Here is a 25636-nt window from a genome sequence, read left to right on the forward strand (position 1 = left end):
TTGTGTCTACATTGGTACTAAGCTCAAATAATTCCTCTCCCTCCCTAATATTAATCCCTCTGATATATTTATAAAGAGCAAGCATATTCCCCCTCAACCTTCTTTTGGTTAGGCTAAACAAGCCAAGCTCTTTGAGTCTCCTTTCATAAAGCAGGTTTTCCATTCCTCAGATCATCCTAGTAGCCCGTCTCTGAACCTGTTCCAGTTTGAATTCATCCTTCTTAAACATGGGAGACCAGAACTGCACACAGTATTCCAGATGAGGTCTCACCAGTGCCTTATATAACTGTACTAACACCTCCTTATCTTTGCTGGAAATACCTCGCCTGATGCATCCTAAAACTGCATTAGGTTTTTTAACGGTTGCTGGAAGATCCTAGGGCCAAGGTAACCATGCTCTGAAAACAGGTTTCTGGAAATGGATCACTTTGACCCTGTAATCTCAAGAAGTGGTGCAATCTAGCTTCAGTGGGAGTAGGTCTGATCTGGAGAAAACAGGGAACACAAGAGTTATCTCACACATTGGTCATACTAGGCAATGTACCAAGTGCGTAAAGATGCTAACCTTGTAATAAGTCTCAGAGTCTAAAGTTACTTTCTGATGGCATCCAGGATATGGCATCCTTTAGCTAAACAAGCTAAGATCTCATTTGGAAGATGGGAGAAATAACAGACAGACTCAATAGTCATTAAATACTTTATTTATATCCCTAAATACTGCTGGGGTGATAGTGGTAAGATTAATGACCCTCACACCTCATTCAATCTAAAATAGGGAACATACCCCTGTGAGGTCTCCACTTGCAATCTCAACCCAATTCAATTCTGGAAGAAGAATAAATTTGTCAGAATTGAATCTCGGTGGGAATTGCAGCAATTCAAATACCCCTTTGATTCTGGTCTGCTAGACTGGGACTGGGAGAAGATGTTAATACTTTGGATTTACATTGCCCCACTGCAGAGCTTTGAATTTCTGGGGTCAGTTGCTCTGTCACAAGTCGCTGCTTTAATAAAATGTCTCTCAGACCTGGAAAAATACTAATTTGCAGATGTGCATTATTTGCTTTTTAATCAGTATTTAATGAGCTCAACATAAAATATTTAATGAGCTCAATGTAAAAAAAGGAAAACATTTTAACACTGAAAACTACAGGCCACAACTACTTGGATTTACTTTTTAAAGTTAAATGTGTAAGTTTATGTTAAGTACAAGGCAATCATTGAGGATTTTATTTCAACACTTACAAGACAGAGGAACACATCAATGTTCAATTTCATAAACATTTTGCATTGTTTCATAGAAACTTAAATATTATAGTGAAAACTAATACATTGTATACATTCGTAAAACCAAATTCAAATGAACACAAATATTAGGCTAGAAATTATAATAAATATATTTTTACCAACATTTTCAATATCACTAAAACAAAACTCCAGTGGCACAAAGGATCTGGTAGTGAATTTATGTTTGGTACTAAAATTTGTAGCTTTCACAATAGTACTTAATAGTCTAAGCTTGGTTTAAAGGTTAACGAAACACTGTTCATACAGAACCTTTGTCCAGAAGGTCTGGGACCACCATCAAACACATGACCAAGATGGGCATCACACTGCAACAGAAAATCAATCATTAGTTAAGTGAACACAGATGTCTTCATAGTAGAATATCAGACAGCACTCCATGTTCTGTAGTGCTATTCCACAACTTAGATAAGAATGACAACTCAGGGGGAAAAGAAACCCTACAAGCTACTCAGACATTTCTTTAAGAAAAGATTTTCTACACTCACAGCATGAGGTTTGGGATCAGCACAAAGCTAACAGCAAGTTTACAAGTTGTAAAGACATCCAAAGGAATGTGAGGTTATGAGTTGTTCTACGAGATCCCAGTCTTTCCAGGTTAGCAGTGATACACAATAAGATGTACTTACTACAGCACCTGGCCCTGCTCCAGGCAAGATATGACCTGGTTCTGCAGGTCTTATGCACACAAAGTTCTTGCTAGCCTCTATGGAATACTTTGTCAATCTTATCTTCACACCTCTGGTACACGATGAGGCATCGGGTCAGACAAAGTATGGACAAAAACCCAAGACATGTTTGTAACTGTTGGTCACATAAAATAATCTCTAGTGAACTGGTGTAATAGATTTTGTTCCTAAATTCCAATCTGAGTGTACTTAAAAAGATGCTCACCTTATCTGCCAGACTGTTCCCACACCCAAAAATGAATTTTTATAGCTGATACTGCTTTGATCTTGTATCAGAGGGGTAGCCGTGTTAGTCTGGATCTGTAAAAGCAGCAAAGAATCCTGTGGCACCTTGTAGACTAACAGATGTTTTGGAGCATGAGCTTTCGTGGGTGAATACCCACTTCGTCAGATGCATGTAGTGGAAATGTCCACTACAATATATACATGCAATATATATACCTGCCCCTGGACATTTCCACTACATGCATCTGACGAAGTGGGTATTCATCCACGAAAGCTCATGCTCCAAAACGTCTGTTAGTCTATAAGGTGCCACCGGATTCTTTGCTGCTTTGATCTTGATTCTCATGTCTGAATCCCAAGAGTTGAGAAATAAAACTTTTCAGTGGTATCCTAACACTCACAGATACATCTGGACAGACCAATTTACTAACTGCATGGATGCAAACAAAACATATCCACAAAGATTTCATATAAATTCACACACAAAGGGTATGTCCACACTACCTGGCAGATCGGCGGGTAGCGATCAGTCTATTGGGGATCAATTTATCATGTCTGATCTAGACATGATAAATCAATCCCCGCTCTGCCGTCGACTCTGGAACTCCACCAGGGTGAGAGGTGAAAGCGGAGTCCATGGGGGAGCCGCAGCCGTCGATCCCGCGCCGTGAGGATGGGAGGTAAGTCGATCTAAGATATGTCGACTTCAGCTACGCTATTCTCGTAGCTGAAGTTGCATATCTTAGATCGATACCTGCCCCCCCAGTGTAAACCAGGCCCAAGTAACATTTTCAAAAGCACCTGGGTCACTTAGAAGTTTGTCCCATTTACTTTCAATGGGCTTAGACACCTAAGTCACTTAGACATTTTGAAAGTTTTACCCATTGGGGGTTGAGGTGGATAATCAGCTAAACACGAGTTCCCAATGTGCTGTTGTGGCAAAGAGAACTAATTTGATCCTGGGATGCACAAACAGGGAAATTTTGAGTAGGAGTAGAGAGCTTATTTTACCTCTGTGTTTGGCATTGGTGCACTCACTGCTAGAATACTTTGTTGCCCACAATTGTGGCATTGGTGCCCACAATTCAAGAAGGAGGTTGATAAATTGGAGAGAGTTCAGAGAAGAGCCACAAGAATGATTAAGGGGTTAGAAAGTGTTCCTTATAGTGAAAGACTCAAAGAGCTCAATCTATATAGTTTAATAAAGACTGTTAAGGGATGACTTGAGTACAGTCTATAAGTAGTTTATGGGGAACGTATCTTTAATAATGGGTTCTTCAATCTAGCACAGAAAGGTATAACAATCCAGTGACTGCTAGCTGAAGCTAGACAATTCAGACTGTAAATAAGATGTACATTTTTGACAGTGAGGGTTACTAACCATTGGAACAATTTACTAAGGGTTATGGTCGATTCTCCACTACTGACAATTTTTTAAATCCAAGACTAGGTGTTTTTCTAAAGATATTCTACATTGGTGAAGTTCTATGGCCTGTGTTATGCAGGAGGTCAGGCTAGATGATCACAGTGATAGATTCCAAGGCCAAAAGGGACCAATCTATAGATATTGTTATATGGCAAACTGTGCAGACAATGATAGAAAGATGAGGAAAGAAGAAAATACCATAAAAAAGTCCTTCTCTACCACCTTAAGATAAATATACCTGTTTGCAAATGACTTCCATGCTGATTGATCCCAATGAGGTATCTGGACACCTCTGGATATTGGTATTGCTTTAATGTGAAACCACATGCATCAAAAGCTTCCTAAAATGAAGGCCATCCGGTGCCAGAATTGTATTTCTTCTCTGAACTACTGAGGACAGCAGATCTTGTTATTAATCAAGAATATAGATGTTAAATAGACATTTTGTTGTTGTTTTCAATAGGGAAAACTGGCTTTTCCTTCTACTCTCTCCTTCACCTTTGTTTTTGTTTGTTTGTGTTTGTTTTCTTTTAAATAGCATTTGGCTCAGTAAGCATCTTTTACAGTGCACCATCACTGTTCCAGAAACTTTTCACCTAATAGATTTCTTGTTCTTTCTACAGTACAGGCTCTGTCTCATCAATGGTGGTCCATCCTTCTACAGTGTTTGAAAATGGCTTTCCAACTAGCTACACTAGGCTTTCCAACTACACACTAGGCACTTTCTGTAGAGGCCCAAAGGCCACAGTTCAAAACCTTATGTGTCCAAATACGTTATTTAAAAAAAAAATCAAAATTGAAAATTACAGTAAATTTTGTAGTCTCATTAGTTTAACCTGCCAGATGAGGTTCATACATCAGAGCAACTGCTGCTTGAGACAGCAAAATTGACAAGGTTAACTAAAAAAAAAGTCTGGCAGATCTATTCTACACAAGTCTATGGAGCTTTCTAGAATACAATGATCTACTGCCCGCAAGAGGTGACAATTGGCATTACAGAGACAACTACTAGTGGTTAAACAGAAACTGGAAAAAATATGCTGAACAAAATAAGAGACTGGGGTGGGGAATCCTTGAGCCAACCTTTGCTCATACGGTACAATTCAAAATTCTGTTGGGAGGAAAAATAAAGCCAAAGATAATGCAAATCAATATAGCTAATCAATACAAAAACTGAAGATGTTACCTCAATCACAGAACAGCTTGGCATGAAAAATATATGGTATTCAAGAATGAAACAATTTCAGTTTATTTGCCTAAAGGGTTCCTTTTTACATCTGTTTTAATTCTCCAAGTAGACATTTAAAAAGAGAGATCACTACACTTAGATGCGATTATTACTAATACAGAACTAGTTCCACATTTATCTTAAAATCTATTATAAATTATGATCAAAGTAATAGTTTTAGACTTAAAATTCAGTACAAAGGAATCTAAAAGTTCCCTCCTTTATAAATAAAGTCAGCTTTATTCATGATAGTAATTCAGAATTGTTCATTTCTACGGATAAGAGATTTGTACATCATTGCAACAAATCAAGACTGATTGCACTACTATGCTAAATATACCGAAGAACAAATCCTGAAGGTCTCCCCCTGGGTTTTTATTTTCTTATTCCAGGGCCAGCTTTCTCAATGCTCCCCAAAAATCAATGCTCACAGTGGCACCTAGTGGTAGACAGAGACACTGCCACTACTGAAGAGTTTCCAGTAGCGGAAGGGAGTCTTGTATCACAAATGCTCTAAAGTGAAACATTTAATTAAGATAATATACATGTTATGATGGGGCATGAAAGACTGACAAAATCTTATTTCTGTGCCTTTCAGAAAGACACAGTAATATCGGATACATTTAATGTTTCTAAAATGGCCAATGTTCACTTTAATTCAAGTAAAAAATAGCAATGTACATCTGGCACATAATTTGTAAATAACTGTAAATATTTTACAAGCAATATAATCTTTGCAAGTAAATGAGAGACTGTAGCAAAGCAATGACGAGACGATCACTCTTCTAAGGGCTACTGCTCCATTTATTACACAAAAGATTATTGAAAATGCTCAGCTACAGGTTTGCAAAAGATGCACAGAGTTTGGCCCCCAACACCCAGGGATCTGCACTGTACTGCAAGGCTTCAACTGAACCAGTTCTCCAGGGACTTCTCCATCTGTCATCTGCTGAGGGAAACACTCCCCTCATCTCATGGGGGTATTTGACAGTACTACAGAGGCTCATGGCAGGAAAGTTAACAGAGCCTGCAGATTCCCCACATGAGCTGGTGAAGGGCGATTATGTGGTCCCCAGTCCTGCCCTACTCCAGCTATGCAAGGCTCTCTGCAGCATCTGGGACAGCTTCGCCCTAACACATATGGGCAGGGGAAGAGCCACATTGTAGCCTGATTTAGGGTGTAGTGATAATATTAATTTGGATAATGTGGGAATTTAATTCATTAATTTAATTTTTATTTGATTTTAATGATAATATTAATTAGTATGAGTCTTGGGCTTGCCAATCTGTTTGATCAGAAGATAAAAGTTCTTGTCCCGAATCAGGCTCCACAGAATTTATAAAGGACCCTCGGGGGTCTGACAGGAAGCTCACACTGAGACAGATATAGCCTTGAAGACTTTTTATTAAAATCAATAATAGTAAGTAAATGGTAAAATAACCAGAGTTACAAAGTTACAATTGCATTACTGCTATTCAAAAGATACATATGAGAATATAATATTATATGCAACAAAGCTTTGGTTAACTCACACCCTTTCTTGATAACCTGGTGGTAAGAGACACAGGACCAGCCTTGCAGTTCAGGTTTCTCAATTCCTGAGTGGGGGATGCAGTGCTTAGAAAATGCTAAGTGCTTTCAAAGCTGAGTAAGATTTACTTGACTAACTTAAACTTAAATCAAAACCTAATAAACAAACTAAGAATAAAACTTAGGGAAACCAAGCTTAGCCTAGTTCCCTTGAAACTTAAAGTTTAAGAAGAACAAGTATAGCCTACTGATAGTAGCAGTCATCATAGATAGATAGAATAGAGAGTGGAGGAAGAGGAAGTAAGTGAGAACAGAGTAAAGAGAGAACGGAGACGGAGTAAAGTGAGAACGGAGTACTGTGTTGAGGTGGATCACCTCTTTTATAGGGCAAATGCCGAAAATCCTTCCTCTTATGCCCAAATTTCATTCCTCACCCACAGAAATGCTAGGGTACACTTACCTATAGGCTAAAATGTGTGTGCGTATTGATGACAGGTATGTATGCACATCAGTCTCTTGTGGTGTACTTGTGAAGTCTGTGGGTACAACACTGAAACCCCCCCATGCCATTCTCCATTGTCTATTAAAATAAAAGGTCATAGACATAGGCGTGGGTACTCATCTATTTAGGTAGCAAGATATAAGTCACCTTTGCTTTCTGAGTAAAAGGTCTTAATATAGATATGCTAACTTTGCCTTAGCTTAACATACAGGATATGACCTGTAGGTCTCTTACATTACAGCCAAGCTTACTTTAATATAAATCTATAAACCTATTACAATAAACAAATACTTAAACTATAAAAAAAGTTATATATATATATATATATGGAAGTAATCACTATAGGCTATATAACATGCAGCTTCCTAAGACATGGCCTGAGCCAATACAGTCATCTGGTTACAACTTCATCTACTTCTGCTGCTGCTTTTTGTCTGTTTTAATAGTTTTATTTCCAGAACATAAGAATAAGTTCTACATATTAATACACTAACTCCCCATCACTAGGGTGACCAGATGTCCCGATTGTATAGGAACAGTCCTAATATTTGGGGCTTTTTCTTATATGGGTACCTATTACCCCTCACTTCCATCTCAATTTTTCACACTTTCTATCTGGTCACTCTACCACCACTGCTTCACACATAGTACATGAAAATTACAAGAGAATATTGATAAATTGTCAAGAAACAACCACATTTCCTTACATTTATCCTTCTGTTCATTTAAATGGGATGATACTTTGTAAGAGCCCTATCTAAAACCCAGTGAAGTCAATGGAAATTTTTCCACTACAACCCCCAACCGGTTTTGGATCTGTCCCTAAATTTGCTAGTTCATTCAGTCTTCTACACCAGTTTTACAATGCTTAAGCCTCACTGGAGAGGTTTTCCATTTTCAAAGGATCAATCTTCTGAGCTATTAAACCAGCTTTCAAACAGAAATTGTCCCTGTGTGGTTTACCAGTAAGTATATCACCTAGATCTCCTAACAGACACATTTTAGTAGCCACAAAAATACCACTGTTCAAGATCATATTTGTCCTTTGAAGTACCTAATCGCAGAATTTATGGATAACTGGACTTTCCCAAAACATATGCATTAGATTAGCCTTCCCCATACTATACCTCCAACACATGTCATTTGCTTTGATTTCTACTTTAGCCATCCTTGATAGAGTCCTGATAAGTCTAAAAATGCTTTTTGTAGTAGAAGCCTCAGCTGTATGGTTATTTAAGGTTTGAGGTTTCATTAAAACTCCATAATTTGCTATCTATGAAGGTTGAGATCTTTGTTTCATGTCTTTTGAACCTTTTCCACTGAGCATATGGTAGCAGAGAGTAATAAGTATATATATATAGAGAGAGAGAGAGAGAGAGAGAGAGAGAGAGAGAGAACTTTTTGTTTATCCTTGGCTAAAAGTCTGGTGCATTTTAAAAAACAAAGTTTTTTTATTGTGACATTCTTTGTGTGTGTGTACAGCTCAGCTGAACAATGATGAATTATTCTCTTTTCAAATACTAGTTTTTCTATTAGTATTGTGTAGATCCTTCTTAAAAAAATTGATTCATGGAATTTTTTTCTCAGTCCATTTTAACATATGAATTTCCCTATTTCCAATCTTGAAAAATAGCTTGTTCCAGAATGTGATTTTTTTTCCCGTTGTAGAAATGGATCAAAGCCTAATTTATTTGACAGCTATAGCCAAGCTTTTCTAGAGCAGTGCTTTACAAGGTCTGTGTGGTTTTTTTTTATTGCAATAAGACTAGAAGTTTAGCACAAATGAAAGTAACTGACACAATTCTCTTCAATGCTGACCCATCTTCATGCTTGCCTGTCTTTATTTAACATTCAGTATAAAGGATGCTTTAATGCAAAGGAACAGCAATTATTTTTGCAATTTGGGAATTTAAAATCTCCCTGATCTTCTAGCAAGTATCACTTTTCTAGCCTATTGAAGGCTTTTTACCTTGTCTCCACAAAGTTTTGCAACATCTTACTAGCTTCTGAACATTGATTTTTAAAAATGTTTATGGGCAATGATCTAAAAAGATACAAAAGTTTAAGCTCATGCTGAAATAAATTTGTTAGTCTCTAAGGTGCCATAAGTACTCCTGTTCTTTTTGCGGATACAGACTAACACGGCTGCCACTCTGAAAAGCTTAAGCAGTGTTCACTGGTATTAAATATATTTCCATACTCACCCAAATGTGAATTTAGTCAGTTCCCAATTAACAAGATCTAGTTTTATCACTGTTTATTGCTGGGTCCAGCTTCATTTTCACTATAGCCTTTAAGTTGTTTTTATTTTATTGCCCTAGTATGCAGTTCCTCAGGTTCCCACTGAAGTTCTAGTCTGAAATGTATATTTTAAAGCATTTATAGATACTGGTATGATTTCAGCCTTATCCAAATTTAACTCTTAGTTGGAAATATACAAGGCAATTAGCTAGGTCCCAAATACGAGGAACCATCTTTTATGGCTCAGTTACAGAGAGTAGACCCATCTGCATATAACATCCTAGGCACCATATTGACAAACTTAGATGTTGATGATCTTGTAACGTGTGTAGTGCTGATAAGGAGGGTATGGAGAGGAAAAGCACAGGCACTCAGGGCCAGATTTTCAAAAGTATTTGAAAATTCTACATAGTGGGAGTAGGTTAGGCCATTAACTGCCATTTACTTAGTGGAGTTCAACACCTAATCTTCTTATGTGCCTTTGAATATCCCACTAGATGCCTATCTGCTTCTTAAAGGCACCTAATGAACTTAGAAAATCTTCCCCTCACAGGTCAGTAATGTCAAGGGCATGCAGAGAATAGCAGACAGGTTCCCATGTCTCATTTCCTAGGCACAGGTGTCCCTGCAGATCTGCTGGGGGTGGGGAGGAGGGAGGCTGGGGGGCAGATATTACAGTGCTCAGACACAGTGAGTTGGAAGCAACCATCCTCACTATATAAAAGTAGGTATACAGCAGCAATTTTAATAGAAAAACAAGATTGCTGCTCTGTGGCAGAGTAAAGCTGATGCAATCCCTCCAGAAGAACAAGGTCTGGAGAAGGACTTCTCAGCTGGCCAGTAAGTACTTCTCAGGGCTAAGCAATCTATGACCACTTTTCCTTATTTCCCTTCTGTTTCTTTCAGGATCAAGCCCTTAATGCCCGTGGTAGTTCTGCAGCTGTCAAGCTCTTTGTCTAACCTGAAAGTAGGAGAGATGGTGGAAATCCTTGGTGAGTGCCTCTATGGACAATAAACATCTGAGATAAGGGGGAACCATCATGCTCTATCAAACCAGTGGCCTATTTGGTGCAGTGTGTTCTGTCTCCAAGAGTAGCCAGCAACTGCTGCCTCAGAATATGGCGCAAAACCCTGCAGTGGGCAGTTATGAAATGAGCTGCCCACAAGGAGAGTTTCTTCTTTACTTCCATTAGTTGAGGTTAGCTTATGCCATGAAACATGAGGGTTTATAGTCCTTCCCAAACTCTTGGGAGTGTTTTAATCCTTACTGTTATAACTCTGGATATTTTTGTCATCCATATAAATGTCCAATTCCTTTTTGAACTCTGATAAGGTCTTGGCCTCAATATCATCTAGGGCAATGAATTCCCCAGGCTAAGGGTGAAAAATAATACTTCCTTTTCTCATCTTTAAATCTTCCACCTTTCAATTTCACTGATTGTCCCTTTCTTTTTCTATTATGGGACAAGGTGAATATGCCTGGTCTACCTTCTCTCTACCACACATTATGGAGCATTCTTTTATCATGCTTCCTCTTGTCTCCTTTCAAAGGTAAGCAGATCCAATCTTTTCACTCTCTCTTCAGATGAACATTTTTTTCATGCCTCTAATCATTCATGTTGTCCATCCCTGAACCTCTTCTACATAGACACAGAAGCAACTATGCCTGAGTATAATGGCCCTGCTTAGCTCCAAAGTCAGTGGTAGTGTTGCTTAGCGGATACAGCACTGGATGGGGATTCAGAAGACCTGGTTTCTATTCCTGGCTCTTCTATTTTCCTCCTGAGTGACCCTGGGCAAGTCACTGCCTTGCTCTGTGCCTCAGTTTCCCCATCTGGGATATGATGATAAAGATACTAACCTCCTTTATGAAATGCTGTGAGATCTACTGATTAAAAGTGCTATGTAAGAGTTTGACTTTAATAATAATTAATACCAGCCTTTTTTCCCAGCTGTAATGCACATTCTCAGTTCACTTTACTGAGTGCATTTTCAGCATCTAGAATCAGAATTACAATTTGATTTTGTCTGTAAACCTGTGAAGACATGTCAAAGTTAGAATAGTTGTCATTAGCAACACCAGCTTGGCTCACTCTGGGAGAATATATTTTATTTGTTTATCCATAACTCTGACAATAATCTTACAAATAAAATTAAGGAACAAGGATCATCCAGTCACTTTTTAGGGGGATTTAGTGTGAAAGAAATGTAAACATCCATGAGTGTTTGTGGTAGGATGTAATCGTCAATGACTGCATTGAAGGCCTTAATTAATCTTTTCTAAAGTTAAAAACTCTTCCACCATAAAATTCCATGCATCAAGTCCCAGTCTTCTTCCATTACTCAGAGAAGCGACTGATCCTTATTTATTTTTCTTTCATTGTACAGTAACTCCTCACTTAATGTTGTAGTTATGTTCCTGAAAAAATGTGACTTTAAGCGAAACGATGTTAAGTGAATCCAATTTCCCAGGGTCGCCCAGAGGTTTCAGGGGGCCTGGGGTCTTCAGCAGCGGGGCCCCCCTCCACTGAATTGCCACCAAAGACCCGGCACTTCGGCAGCAGGTCCCAGAGTGGAAGGACACCCCGCCGTGGGTCTTCGGGGCACTTCGGCAGCAGGTCCTGGAGTGGAAGGACCCCCTGCCGCTGAATTGCCGCCAAAGACCCGGAGCGGAAGAAGCTCTGGGGGCCCCGGGCCCCGTGAGAGTTTTCCGGGGCCCCTGGAGCGAGTGAAGGACCTTGCTCCAGGGGCCCCAAAAAAACTCTCATGAGGGACCCTGTGGGGTCTGGGGCAAATTTCCCCACTTGCCCGCCCCCTGGGCGGCCCTGCAATTTCCCCATAAGCATTAATGTAAATGAGGGGGTTAGGTTCCAGGGAAATTTTTTTTGGCCAGACAAAGGCTTATACACACACGCAGTATAAGTTTTAAACAAGCAATTTAATACTGGTACCCAATGATGATGATTATGAAGCTTGGTTGAGGTGTAGGAGTCAGAGGGTGGGATATTTCCCAGGGAATATCTTACTGCTAAATGAACTAGCAATTGACTGAGCCCTCAAGGGTTAATTCTCACAACACTCTACAAGGCAGCAGGAAAGGAGGGAGGGCAGACAGAGACACACACCCTGTGTGTGAGAATAAAAATGAGCATCTCCCCTTTAAGTGGCTGACTGCACGCTTAAGTCCACTGCCTTGTTAATTAAATCAGCTTGCTGAGACCTGAGACCCAGAGCTACTGCCTAGACGCTCCCTCCGTTGGTCGTGTGCCCCCCCTACTCTATGGAAGATGGGGTAAGTGGGGTGCAGGACCAGAGGGGAGGGGCAGACACCTTAACATTAGCCTCCCTCTCCCCCCCTCCCTCCGTACAGTAAGCAGGAGTCTCTGGGAGCAGATCCAAGGCAGAGGGCAGGAGCAGCACATGGCAGTAGGGAGAGGGACAGCTGCGGCAGAGGGAACTTAGGGGAATGGGGAGCTGATAGGGGAGCTGCTGGTCCACCCTGGTTCCAACCACCCACCAGCTAGCTGCAAAGGGCTGCTCTCTTCCTGCAAGCAGTGGACAAAACAGGTGGCTGCCAAACGACGTTAGAAGGGAGCATTTCACAACTGTAAATGAGCATGTTCCCTAATTGATCAACAACTTAACATCGAAACAATGTTAACTGGGACGACTTTAAGTGAGGAGTTCCTGTAGTCTTATCCCAATAATTTCTCACTCCTCTTTTAAATCCCTCCTTAAAACACGCTTCTGCAAGGCCTTTCAAAATGACCAGTTTTCAGAGCTGGATGAAGACAGACACTATAGGACATGCCTAGGTCCCAGCTTCTGGAGTCATGTGATGATATCAGAGTCTCCATTTTTTGTTTGTTTTTTTTTAAAGTAAGTGTCTAGCCCTCCTGGTTGAAAACTTGACACAAGTGTAACTGATAAAGTCATGTCTGCCTGAGTCTTCAGACAGCTTGAAAAATAGCTCAGAGGTGGGATCTGCCCCATTAATCTCAATGGGGTATTAGTGCCAAGACCTGCTGCTTTGGGCTCCACTCATATCAACCAATAGAGGCCTTTGTGCAGCAGGGGAAGAGTGCAGAAGCCCTGGCCCAGTCTTTCTAGCAGATGCACCCTGGGATATGTACAGGGGTGGGTGGGAGGTGCCTGCTCTCTCCAGAGTAACTTTACTGCGTCCTTAGGAAGAGGATGGACCCTGCTTCTGCCCCTAGGGGGGAAGAAATGGGCCCCATGCTGCTGCAGCTGCCTCTATGAAGTGAGGAGGTCCTTCTGTCTCCACCATTCCAAGTGATGGGGAAGGGCCACACAGCATCACGATATGCCTAGAGGCTGGGCCCAGATTGCTTTTGCTCAACCCTTCCTGTGCTACAACCTCTTACATCACCTCCAACTCTTCCCAGTGGGCCAGGTGCTGTGTGTGTCCAATTTGTTTTGAATTACACCACAAGCATCTTAGAAGGTTGTCATGTTTTCTTACTTCCTTGTAACATACCAGACCCACTGTTAACACCTATTATTTATTTGTTTGCTATTAAGCATCTTGATGTGCTTAAGAATAGGGCCCAATACATTCCCGTGTCCCGGCCAGCAACTTGGAAGTCTCATGCATAATTTTTAGTATGCTGGCATCAAAGGATTTTTCGATAGTCTGGGCTATGATTCCCCCCGCCTCCCCCCTTAAGAATATATTGCACTGCCTGTCATACTATGAAGCTCTGAGGACAGCCAGATACACTGGAATTTTGAGGTGCTTACCTGATCAATGGGGCATTAGAGCATACACAATGGCACATTCCTGGATCTCTGTTATTCAGATAGATTCCAGAAAATGGCTAAAAAACAACATAATATTAATATACTACTTTCAAGGTTCAACATCTGGAGCAAGCATGTAGGGAGGGTCAGATTTGAAACAGGGGAGAAACAAAGAAGGCTTCACAGGGGGCCTTTGAGGAACAAACAATACACACAAAATTGAGGGGAATATGCCTTTGGATTAACAGTGAAGATTGCCCCTGCCTTCAAAAGCTTCCAGAATACGGTCTAACATTAAATGTGTAATCACCCAGGTAGTGGGGCTAGAGTCATGACCTTCTAAGCTCATGAAGTGTGCAGCACCTCACAGATCAAGTCACTTATATAGAGTTCAACAACTTCAAAGTACTCTATAACTAACTAATCCTCATAGCCCCTCTGGGAGGTAGAGAATTGTTATCCTTATTTTACAACTAAGGAAACAGACACAGGTTACATGATTTGGTCCAAGGGCACATGGCAAGTTAGTGACATAGAACTAAACCATATGGCCTTTTAATTAGAGAATGAAATATAGCAGGGTGACAAGGTATGAACATGGTCTGGCATGTAAAGGGTTACTGGGTTCCAGCTTATTACACGGCTGTTGTGGGTGGGGTTATAAAGGGAAAGAGGAAGCTGGTTCAAAGAAGGCTAGCACAGGGGAAAGGTGTATTCTGGTTGGAGCTAGAAAGGCCCCAGTGATTATTACTTGGTAATTTGAATTGATTCGTTTTGAGCTTTGTTTTTGGAGCTCAAACAATCCCTAAAGAAAGGGCTGAGTCTGCGCACCAGCTTACAAGCACACCAGAACTGCCACACTGGATCAGACCAGATGCCCATCTAGGCCAGCACTAGAGGCTTCAGAGGAAAGAAATCCTGCAGTAGATGGGGGTAAGGAGCCCCCCAGAGAAAGTTTCTTCCCAACCCCCAATAGCTGAAGGATGGATTAAGCCCAGAAACATGAACAAAATGAGACATATTTCTAGTACTGTCTCCTTGACAGGCATCAGACCTTGTGCTTACCAGTTCAGTTCCTTTTTCTCTTGTGATATAAAACTGTTCCGGAGTAAATTTCTTTTGCCAATCAGTGATGACAGCTGTGTCATCTCTAGTCAGAAATCCCACATCTTTAACTGGAAAAATAAAAGTCATATTTTAAAATATGCACTTTTCTCATTTTGAAACAATCGGTTGGCCACTTTCCACTTCAACATCAGGCTGAAAATTCACTTTGCCCACAAACAACTGAATACTCTGGGTTTATGTGGGTAATATATAGGTGAGGAAGGTGGGGCTGGGAGTTGAACATTGCCTCACCCAACAGACGAGCAGGGCATGCTGTTGCAGTGCACAGCTCCACGCCTGCTCTCCATGCTATGGGCTGGAACTGTGACTGCAGGCCCTGCACACCACTTATGTTAGATACTGGAGCTGTGTAACACAGATCCTGTCCTGCAGCTCCCCCAGCTTGGCCCTCCATTCAGGCTGAGGTCAGCACATAGGCCACTTAGTCACTGCCCTGCTGGTGCACCTTCTTCACCCCTGTACATTCATGCAGGGTTTGGCATAATTTGACCCTTAGAAATCAGAGCCAGAGCTAACAGATGTTATCCTCATTTACAGACCATCAAAGACTAGAGTAGTGGTTTTCAATCCGCAGGCCACTTGTAGCCCAATCAGCATACAACTGTGGCCCATGTGACATCCTCAGGGCCATTCAGGTAGTGTATATATTGCGTGGATGCGGCCCACATAACACAGAGAGCTACATATGCGGCCCACAATAGTAAATAGGTTGAGAACCACTGGCCTAGAGGAACTCACTGATACATTGTCAGCAGTGGTGGTGAAATATCTCACACTTGTCATATTGAGAGACTTCAGCATTCATGTCAATAAGGCATCAGATGAAAAAGCTCTAAAGCTTCTCTCATTTGCCTCCCTAGAACTTTCATAGGTCATTTCTGATCCAGCCACACAGCTGGTCACATCTTAGACCTGGGTCTTTGGATTAGATGTTGATATCACAACCCAGATCATCACCTCATTAAGTTAGTGGTCAGAACTCCTCCAGATTCCAGGAAACAAGACCCACCCAGGATCCCAATTCCACCACAAAGACATAGACGCCATCAAATTCCAAAGCCTATTAAACTGGCCCCAAAGGACTCCAGTGTTCCATCCACAGGATAAGGAGTCAAGGATCTCATGAATCTTTACCATTGTATGCAAGCCTTGACCATCAACACATTGGCCCCCAAATAACCCCTTCCTGTCACCCACACAAGTCTCTAGTTTTCTGACATCTTATGCCTGATGAAGAGAGCCAACATACTGCCTCTCTGCAGTTCAGTACATAGACACCTCAACTGGAACTGGGTACCAGAAACCCTAAGAGAGTCTTGACCCAAGATATATGAATCCAATCCATGTCCTTCATGTTAGTGAAAGCAGTCATGAGCAGCTGGTGCCATCACTGCAGGAAACAGCAACACTGTGTTCAGGGAAGGAATCTTCCCTTCCTCCTTCAAATATGCAATAGTCTGACTAACACTGATGAAACCTACCCTGTATACACCGGTTCTAGTTAATCACCACTCCATGTGAAACCTTTGGTTCCTGAGCAAGCTGACAGAGAAGCTAGCCAAAGGCCAACTAAAAGTTCATCTTACTAATGCTAATATTCTATACCTGAAGCAATCTGGATTCAGGCCAGACACTGATTCTCCAGACCTCTCTGCAGCATTTGACACCATTGACCACAAGAGACTTACGTCTCACTTGAGAGAGGTGGTAGAGGTCCAGGGTTATGCACTAAAAAGGGTTGAGTTACCTTCTGGAGGGACACACCCAACAACTAATAATGGGAAACTGCACTTCTGCCACTAGACCTGTCGCTTGTGGAATGATACAAGGATCAATTTTATCCCCACTCCTGTTCAACATCTACATACAGCCAATGCAGAGGACATGAATTTAAGTGCCAGCAATATCCAGGTGAAACACAGCTAACTCTATCCTTTGCTACACACGGCCATATCACCACCACCAAGATGGCCCACTACTTGGCTGAAATCAGCTAATGGATGAAGAATAGCTAGTGGAAACTGAACCCTAGCAAGGCAGAGGTGACACTGGTGAATGAATAAAAGCATTTTGAGGAATTTGCACTCATGGTGCAGGACACACATAGTGCTTAAGGTGCACACCCACATTAGGTCAATTCAGTCCATAGCTGAGGGTTGCTTCTGGATTCCTTGCTGACACTATGCTCTCACCTAGTGGCATCTATGAGCTATGCTTTGTACCATCTCTGATTGGCTAGAAGACTGTCCCATCCTGATAGATGATGGCCTCAGTTATACACACCTTTTCACCTCATCTTGACTACAGCAATGCAATATACCTGGGCACAAAGCCATCAGCCCTTCAGAAACTCCAAATATTACAGAACGCTGCAGTGCATCTCCTTATCAATACAGGCTACCATGAGCACAACATCCCTGTCCTCCACTCTCTGTAATGGCTTCCCAGAGAATAGAGTTAAGTTCATGGTCTCAGTCCTTATCTTCAAGGCCCTCAATGGCCTGCACCCACGATATCTAAAAGATCACCTAAAGCTCTGGGGTGAGGACCATGATCAGCAACTGAGCTCCACTGCCACAATGAAACACTGTAATAAGAGTAAAGCTCATCTGTGAGGGAGACAGAGCTTTCCTGAGGTCCAGTCTGCAACTGTGGAACAAACTCCTCCAAGAACTCACAAACCTCATTACTTTCCACTCCAAGTACATGACACACATCTCCAACCTGCCTTCTCTAACAGTGAGTGCACAAAGAACTCCAACACTGTCAAAACAAAACACCATACTACAGACACAGAACTCCTCCCTGGGGAAAGGCTGAGAGAGAGCGAGAGAGAGAATGAACCACACATGACAGATGTTAGGGCTGGTCTACATAAAAGCTGTAAATTGGCCTAAGTTATGCTACTTCAGTTATACAACTGAAGTCGACATAACGTAGGTCGACTTACAGCGGTGTCTACACTGGGCTGTGTCAACAGGAGATGTTATCATGCCAACTTATCTTACGCTTCTCGGGGAGAGGGAGTACAGAAGTCCACTGAGGAGCACTCTCCCATCAACTTAGCAGATCTTCACCAAACCCACTAAACTGACACTGCTGCATCGATAGCAGGCAGTGCCAATTTAGCTGTATAGACACATCCTTCGTCACCTCACTTAATGCATTACTGGAAGGTGCTCAGCTACTGCCATGATTAGGGCCCTACCAAATGCACAGCCATGAAAAACGTGTCACGGACCGTGAAATCTGGTCTTTTGTGTGCTGTTATACTATACTACAAAAGTACCCTAAACTCTAGGATAAAAGTATATAAAAATACACAGTATTTCTCAACCTGGGCGTCCCAACCCAAAAGGGGGTCACAAAGCTATTGTGCAGGGGGGATTCACAGTATTGCCACTCTTACTTCCATGCTGCTGCTGGTGGCTGTGCTGCTTTCAGAGCTGAGTGCCTAGCCAGCAGCTGCTGCTCTCCAGCCGCCCAGCAATGAAGGCCGCGCAGAAGTAAGAATGGTAATATGATGACCCACTTCCAATAGCCTTGTGACCCCCTTTCGGGTTGGGACCCCTGGTTTGAGAAACACCAAGTCTTAAAGGGCTTTACATGTTTATATTTTGCCTTTTTAAAATACATATTCATGTTTTGTTACACCACCATTAAATTTGAGATTTAAATATCTGAAACCATGAAATTCAAGATTTTAAAAATGCTATGACTGTGAAATTTACAAAAATGGACCGTGAATTAGGTAGGGCCCTAGCCATGATGAAGGCAGTAGAAGAATCGAAGTAGAACACAACAGGAAATCTTTGGAAATTAGCCATTAGTACAGAAAAGTGCAAAGACTCCCAAACTTGCTTGCAGTAGTGCCACATCACCAGACTAAAACCTCAGTTGTACCAGTTCATGTCCACCACTTAGTGTGTTCTGGCCTGCAGCAGGGATTGGGCTGCTCCAAATCATACACTGTGTGACTGGGTTTGGATTGGCTGCCCAAACTTATCCATAGGTTAGAACACACACTAATGACTGGGAGAGGGATAGCAGAAATCAGAGCATGGGTTCATCATTGATCTATGGAGGGAGAGCCCAGAGTACCAAGCCCCAAAAGCCTGAAGTACCAATACTCCTATACATGCTGGTGGTAGGGAGTAATGGGTTATTGGCACAGCTGCTCACAATTGAAGTTGTTATATTTATAGATTGCAAATGTTTGAGAATTTGGTACCAGGTGTATAATCTGTGAAGTTTTATTTTAAACAACTAAGTAGGATCTGAAAAATTCACAAACTAGTGGAACAGCAATCTCAGATACGTCACCCTTCCCCGCCTCACTTTCTAGTGGGTGGGATAGATAGACTGTAAACTCCTCGGGGCAGGGACTGTCTCCTAGTCTGTATTTGTACAATGCCTAGCAATGAGGCCCATGGTAATAAATGATATTATGAGAACACCCCTCCCCAAACAATTCATTGTTAGGTGTTGAACAGTGACCTCAGAACATCCCTGATAACTATTTATCTCCAACTAATTCAGCAATAAAGCAAGCTAAGGTGAAGAGAAGTGTACACAAGGAAAGAAAAAGCATGAGAAAAACAGACCATTGCCATATTCAGAATTGCATGCACCACTGGTTTAATTGATTGCCTATTACTGGTTAACTTTTTCCAAGTGATTCATGATCTAGCAAGCAATTCACCCATCAAAAAAGCCTTTGAACCTGCTCCCAGTCATTAAAAAGACTTGAGATAGGAGGCTCTGGGGAATGGGATACAATGCAGATGAGTGTTCATCACAAACACTATTTTGCATGGCATCCCTGCCCTGTTGGCACTCAGTGAGGTAAATGATCTCCTGCATGCCAGGATCACTATAGGCCACGACTTGAGTGCCCAGAACCTAAGGGACACATGGGCAGGCAGCAGGAGGGGAACAGTGGGAAAGGTGTCTGATTCCTTCAGCTGGAACATGGATTCTCCCCGCTGCTCCCAGACAGCGCCTGCCCAGGGTGTGTGGGCGCTGAGCACCGGCGGGGCCCATGCGGTTGGCTCCAGCCTACGTTCCACCTCAGGGGCTTCAGCGCTTCAGGTGGTTCCCTGGAGCCCCGCTCGGGTGGGCACAAGACTCAGCAGAAGTTTCCAGCGGGAAAACTCATTTCCCTCAGCCGGGCCCCTGTACCCGCTCCCAGGCCAGGGGACGCTGAGCAGCCCCTAGCGCGCAGAGCGAGCCGCCCAGGCAGGAAGGCCGCGCTCAGCCAGCAGCCCCGGCCGTGGCAGGCGGAACGTGGCACCACCATGGGCCAACCCCGCACTCAGGGCGGGCGTCGGAGGATGCAGCGTCCTGGGCTGAGGCCGAAGCAAGCGCCTTGTCCCGGGCACCCCTGAGGGGGGGTTAACCCGGGTGCCCTGCTGCGCAGAAGCCTGTGCCCGGGTGGGGGAAGTGGGCAGGGCAGGGCAGGGGCACAAAGCTCATCAGGGGGAAGCGTGCCTGGCCCTGGGAGCAGACTCCAGCCTGAGCCCCGCCAGGCACCCGGGCCCTCCCCCCAGCCCAGCAGCAGCCACCTGGGTGGGTGTGAGCAGCCCTGGCCTGGTGGCCACCCCCGGCCCCGCCCAGCACCGGTCGGGGGAGCCGCACTTTTAACCAGCAGCCCGGGGAGCCCTCAGAGCGACCGGGCCATCGTGCAAAGGGGCCGAGCAAGCGTAGACAAATGGTTCAGGAGTCGGTGAGCAGACATGCAGCCTGGGCTGACCTCGGAGCGCCCTGCAGCCGCGCAAAGGGTGGTGCCCGCCCCAGGGCAACTCTGCGGAGCCTCCAGCAAGAAGTGCTCTGGATCTGCTGTTTCTACTGCACCAAACACCTGCAACTGGCCCAGAGCCTGGGACCCGGGGAGCGTCCTAGAACCTAGCCTCTGTAGGAAGCGTCTACACTGTAAAATTAAAGCCGTCCGGGGAGTCAGCTGATAAGGGCCAGCTGGGGGTGTTTTAGTGCTGTGGTAGCCTGCACCCTAATCCCAGGATCTTACTCAGGTTTGAGCCCAAACCCTCTTTCTAGCCACACGCAAATCAGTCCGACTCAGGCTAGTAAGCAGTTAGGATCTGGGTATTAGGGCCCTGCTTGGGGTGTGAGTCAGAGCCTGAGTCCTACTTTGACTTGGGTCTAAGATTTGTCATCTTGCGGTTTGAACACAGCTCAGGCTGTAGGCCCAAGTGAGGAAGTCTGCGCAGTGCAGCATGGCCACCTTAGCACAGCTGAGATCCAGGGTGCAGAGTGATGAGGCACAGAGCCTGAACACGCAGGTGCTATTGCCACCCAGAGACCTTGGCTTGAGGGTCCCTCTTTAGAATAATATGTGCAGGCCATAGTCTGCCCCTTTTTCTCCAGGCAGCTTCAGTGAAATTGCTGGGGCCACCTGTGCGGGAATGGAAGGCATAATTCAGCCCAAGGGCCGTTCTTCTGATTAATAGTCTGTGTTATGTTGAGCCTGCTTTGGGTATTGGCCTCACCCAGCCCCACTAATCCAGAGCTCAGTGGCAGTGTCTACGGCCTCCCAGTGACGTAGATAAACTGACCTAACCCTCAGTGTAGCCAGCGCTGGGTAGATGGGAGAATTCTTCTGTCAACCTAGCTACCGCCTCGCAGGAAGGTGGATTACCTTACGCAACCCCACAAATCAGCATAGATAGTCTCTATGTTGAAGCACTACAGCGGCACAGCTGAAGCAATGTTTCACAATCCCTGACTGCCTTCCACTAGTACATTAACACATCTGTCACATGTAGGTCTCTCTTCTGCTCCCCCAGGGAGAAGCATGTATAATGGAGTGTCCTGTTTGATAGGGTTTGGATTTTTTTTTATGTGACAGAAGGCAAGGTCAAAGACATGCACTTTTCACTTGGAGTGGAAGATGGTGAGGGTTTGTGATGGTCCTTCATTCCTGGGAGAGTTCATTCCACATTCTCGGACTGGATCACAAAAAAGTTCTGTCTCCTGCACAGACAAGTTTACCTTTATTGTAGAGAGTTCCATTGTGCCAAAGGAGCAAAGTCATTGACCAGTCTTCATCCTGGAGCTTTAGGCAGTCTCCAGATAGCCTGGGCTCAGGTCATGGGGTGCCTTGAAGATAAAGACCATGACCTTTAACTTGATTTGAAATGCTGTGGGAAGCCAGTGTAGCGAACAGAGGACAGGTTTGATATGCTTGTGGTAGCTTGTGTTGCTGAGGAGAGACATTACAGCGTTCTCTACCAATTGGAGTTTCCTAAGTGCTAAAGGTTGCATGTCCAGTTATATCTTTAATGTGTTATACAAAACAAAGGAAGATACATTGTTTAGAAACAATTATTTTTTAATAAGCTGATTTTCAGAATTATCTCAGAGGAGTTTTTTAAAACTCCATCAAAATCAGTCTTCTCTACTGCATGCCAGAACTCCAGAATGTCCTTCCAATTTACTACTCACAGAACATCTGGGGCACCCTTCCAGGTGAGGCTATTGTCTTTTGTCCTTTAGAACTAAAATAGTCCAGCTAATGTTAAAAAATCCTACAGTATTGAAAAGAAGAACCTCACAAATGGGAGGGTGATTAGTCTTTCTTTTTAGAGTGTTTGCCTGACAGAGAATGAAAGAATGTGCGTGTACTGGGAACAGTGCTGGCGATACAAGTTCTGATTTTGCATTGAATTCTGTCAGTGGACCTCTGAGTCTAAGCAGAGCCTCAGTCAGATATCACATGGACACATAGAGCTTACCGTAGGATCATGGCCAAAGACTGATGTTATTGCTGTATTATGACAGTTTCCAGATTGCATGGTTCAAACATCTGATATACTATGACCTATAAGCCATCCTTCTCTCATTTCCTTTGCTTGCTGTCTTCTTTCTCTGTTCTTTGGCTCACTCTGAGTTTTCTTACAACATGCAGCATGCGCAAATGTAAAATATTGATGACATGATAAACTTGGCACGTATCTTTGTATTTCCTTTTATTTCATTGTGATTGTTGGTGTGTTTTTTCCTTTGTACAATAAATAACTATTGAAGAATTTAAGAAAAGATGGTTGCTGTGTTTGTATGATCTACAGACGTGTTGTCCAAGTGGACATAAAGCTAAATGTTTAGTGCTTTCTCTTCTGGCCCTGCAAATGAAATTAACTAACAATCCTCATCCCCAGAGCTGTATATGCCCCTGCTGACGTCATCTGGCATGTGCTAAGCCAAACAGAACCAAATTGTCTTCTGTTTCATTAGAAAAAGAGGTTGTGTGGCTCAGAGGAATCAATGTTTGTCAAATGGAAATAGACAAAAATCAGTAACGAATGAAATCATATTTTCAAGCTTCTAAGACAATATTCCAAAGAGATGCCACAAAAAGTGGCATTAAAAGTGGCAGGAGATTATATATCCCACGATATGGTGCTTCTTGCAATTCAAGTTTACAGTGATTTACATGATGGGTCAAAAAATTATTAACTGTTCTACAAAATTCATGTTGTTGTTGTTTATGGAAAGCTTCCCCACACTGCTCTGCCAAATGCTGCTTCATTCTTGGCCTGCAATACCTCATCTCCTGCTGTTGCAGTTCTGGGCTATTTCTAAGTAGCAACTGTCAGTCTTTCCATGGTTTTGTGAAGAAAACATCCAGTAAAGATCACTTTGAGGCTAGGCTCATTGTAACTAGCCACCTGAGCTGCATTTGAAACAAGTTACGAAAGAGGTGAAAGGCCAGTGTACTAACAAATGGTGCCTCCGAGGGCTGCTCTCCTCTGGAAGAGAAGGGGCTGTGGATGCTTTTTACTATTGCACCCCTCTCTTGCAGAACAGGCTGCTGTAGACCCTCTGGTGAATCTGTCCTGACTTAGGCCTTGGGAAAATCATTTAACTTCTTTGTGTTTCAGTTTCCCTATCTGTAAAATGGGGATAATGATCCTTATGCTTTTGTGTAAAGTGCTTTAATAGACACAGATATAATTATATGAGTACTAGTTGTTATTATTGCCACAGAAAAATTGTCCATAAAACCACATGTACTTGGGCTGAAAGTAATTCTGGGACACCCACTTAGTATGTAATTTGGCCACCTATACAATGTATAAGCTATTTATTTTCCTCAATATGCTATTTTCCTTTAAGAAACAAACTCATGTTCCCTGATTGCAAAGTGAGTTTTAATAAACATACAGTTACATCAAACACACCTGGCTAAGCAGGATTTTTAATAGCCTCTGATTTTTACAGTGGTCACTAATCTCCTGGGTACGATCAGACGCCTAATGTCAGTTCTGTCATATGCGTTTCATCCACTCTAGCTATACAGTCCAATGGACACAAATTGAGAGTATGTATATATGTCCGCTACAAGTAGTGTGCACTTGTAACCAGTATTTTCTTTGGTTGTCAATTGCCTTAAAATCTAAATTAGTCATGGGAAGGTAATGGACACCCTATGAGACGGATTCTTGATGCCGTGTCTTGTTCCCAGCCATCCCGTGCTTCCTAGGGTGTGGATAAATGTGATAGAGCACAGCGTATACATAATCCTTTCTCTACTCCATCATCCATACAGGCTGTGATTCAAAATCTGCGTCTGTTTAAACTGGTGTAATAGATTGATGCTGTAAATTTACTCTGCTGTAATTAGACCAGAGCGAGATCTTGTGCTTTGACATTGCATTGTGCTTCAGTACAAGAGGCCTTGCTCTCTAAGGCCTGGATTCTCAAAGCCAACTGCACCTCTGCTCTCAATTCTAGTTCAAGCCCCTCATAGTGGCTGTTCACACTTGTTTCTCATGTCACAAGACTCTCTTTTCCTTGATCTGAGAAGTGCTCCCCCAAAAGGACAAATCCTGAGCTATATATGTATTAGAACAATATTCAATTTCCATGGAGTTGTTGGCCATTGTAATTTCAAACAATTAACAGATGACATTATTTATAGATCAGTGTGTAAAATAAAGAAAATTACAGTCGTGACCGATACTCAGATCAACAAAGAATATATGATTTTCTCTAATGGGGATGATTTTATTGAGCTAAGCTTGGCAGCCTGCCCCAAAGTAGCACAGTTTGTCAAACACAGCCTTATAACAAGATTTGTGTTGCAGACTGAAGCTGATTTTTTTAAGCAAAAATTGATATAGACTTAATCAGCCATACAGTGCATATATGCATTAGCCTTAGACTAGTAAAAAAGGGATTTTCAGCCAGTCTTATCACTTCAAATCTTGACAGATTAAAACAGCTGATGATTCTGTGTGGAGCAGGAGGATTACTACTATTCTATCAGGCTCAGTTCTGTTCTCAGATACATGAGCTCAGCACCCATTGGCTTCAGAGGGACAGAGATGTTGGAATTGGGTTTGCAAGGTCTGAGGGGTATGTTAAGAAATAAGAAGCCTTAGTAAAATACTCTGGTTTCCAAACTAGTGGATGAAAGAGCCAGCATTGTGTGGTAACCAACCATAAGATTTTAAAGGCTTAAAGCAGGGGTCCCCAACGTGGTGCCCGTGGGCGCCACGGAGCCCGCCGGGGCGTCTAAGTGTGCCTACGTACTGGCTGGTGGACGAGCATCCGGTGAAATGCCAGTGAAATTCGGCGACAT

At 42.8% G+C, this 25636-nt stretch overlaps 1 protein-coding gene across 1 annotated transcript; it reads right to left on the reverse strand.

Moving 5' to 3' along the window:
- Positions 1-1505: 1505 nt before the first annotated feature.
- Positions 1506-25636, reverse strand: MSRB2 (methionine sulfoxide reductase B2). Its single transcript, XM_050937632.1, is given in 6 exon segments — positions 1506-1613; positions 3884-3964; positions 3966-4032; positions 13909-13985; positions 14974-15083; positions 25588-25636. Coding segments are annotated over 6 exon segments (492 nt in total).

This window comes from Gopherus flavomarginatus, chromosome 2 (genome assembly GCF_025201925.1).
Source record: "Gopherus flavomarginatus isolate rGopFla2 chromosome 2, rGopFla2.mat.asm, whole genome shotgun sequence".
In the NCBI taxonomy this organism is placed as follows: Eukaryota; Metazoa; Chordata; order Testudines; family Testudinidae; genus Gopherus; species Gopherus flavomarginatus.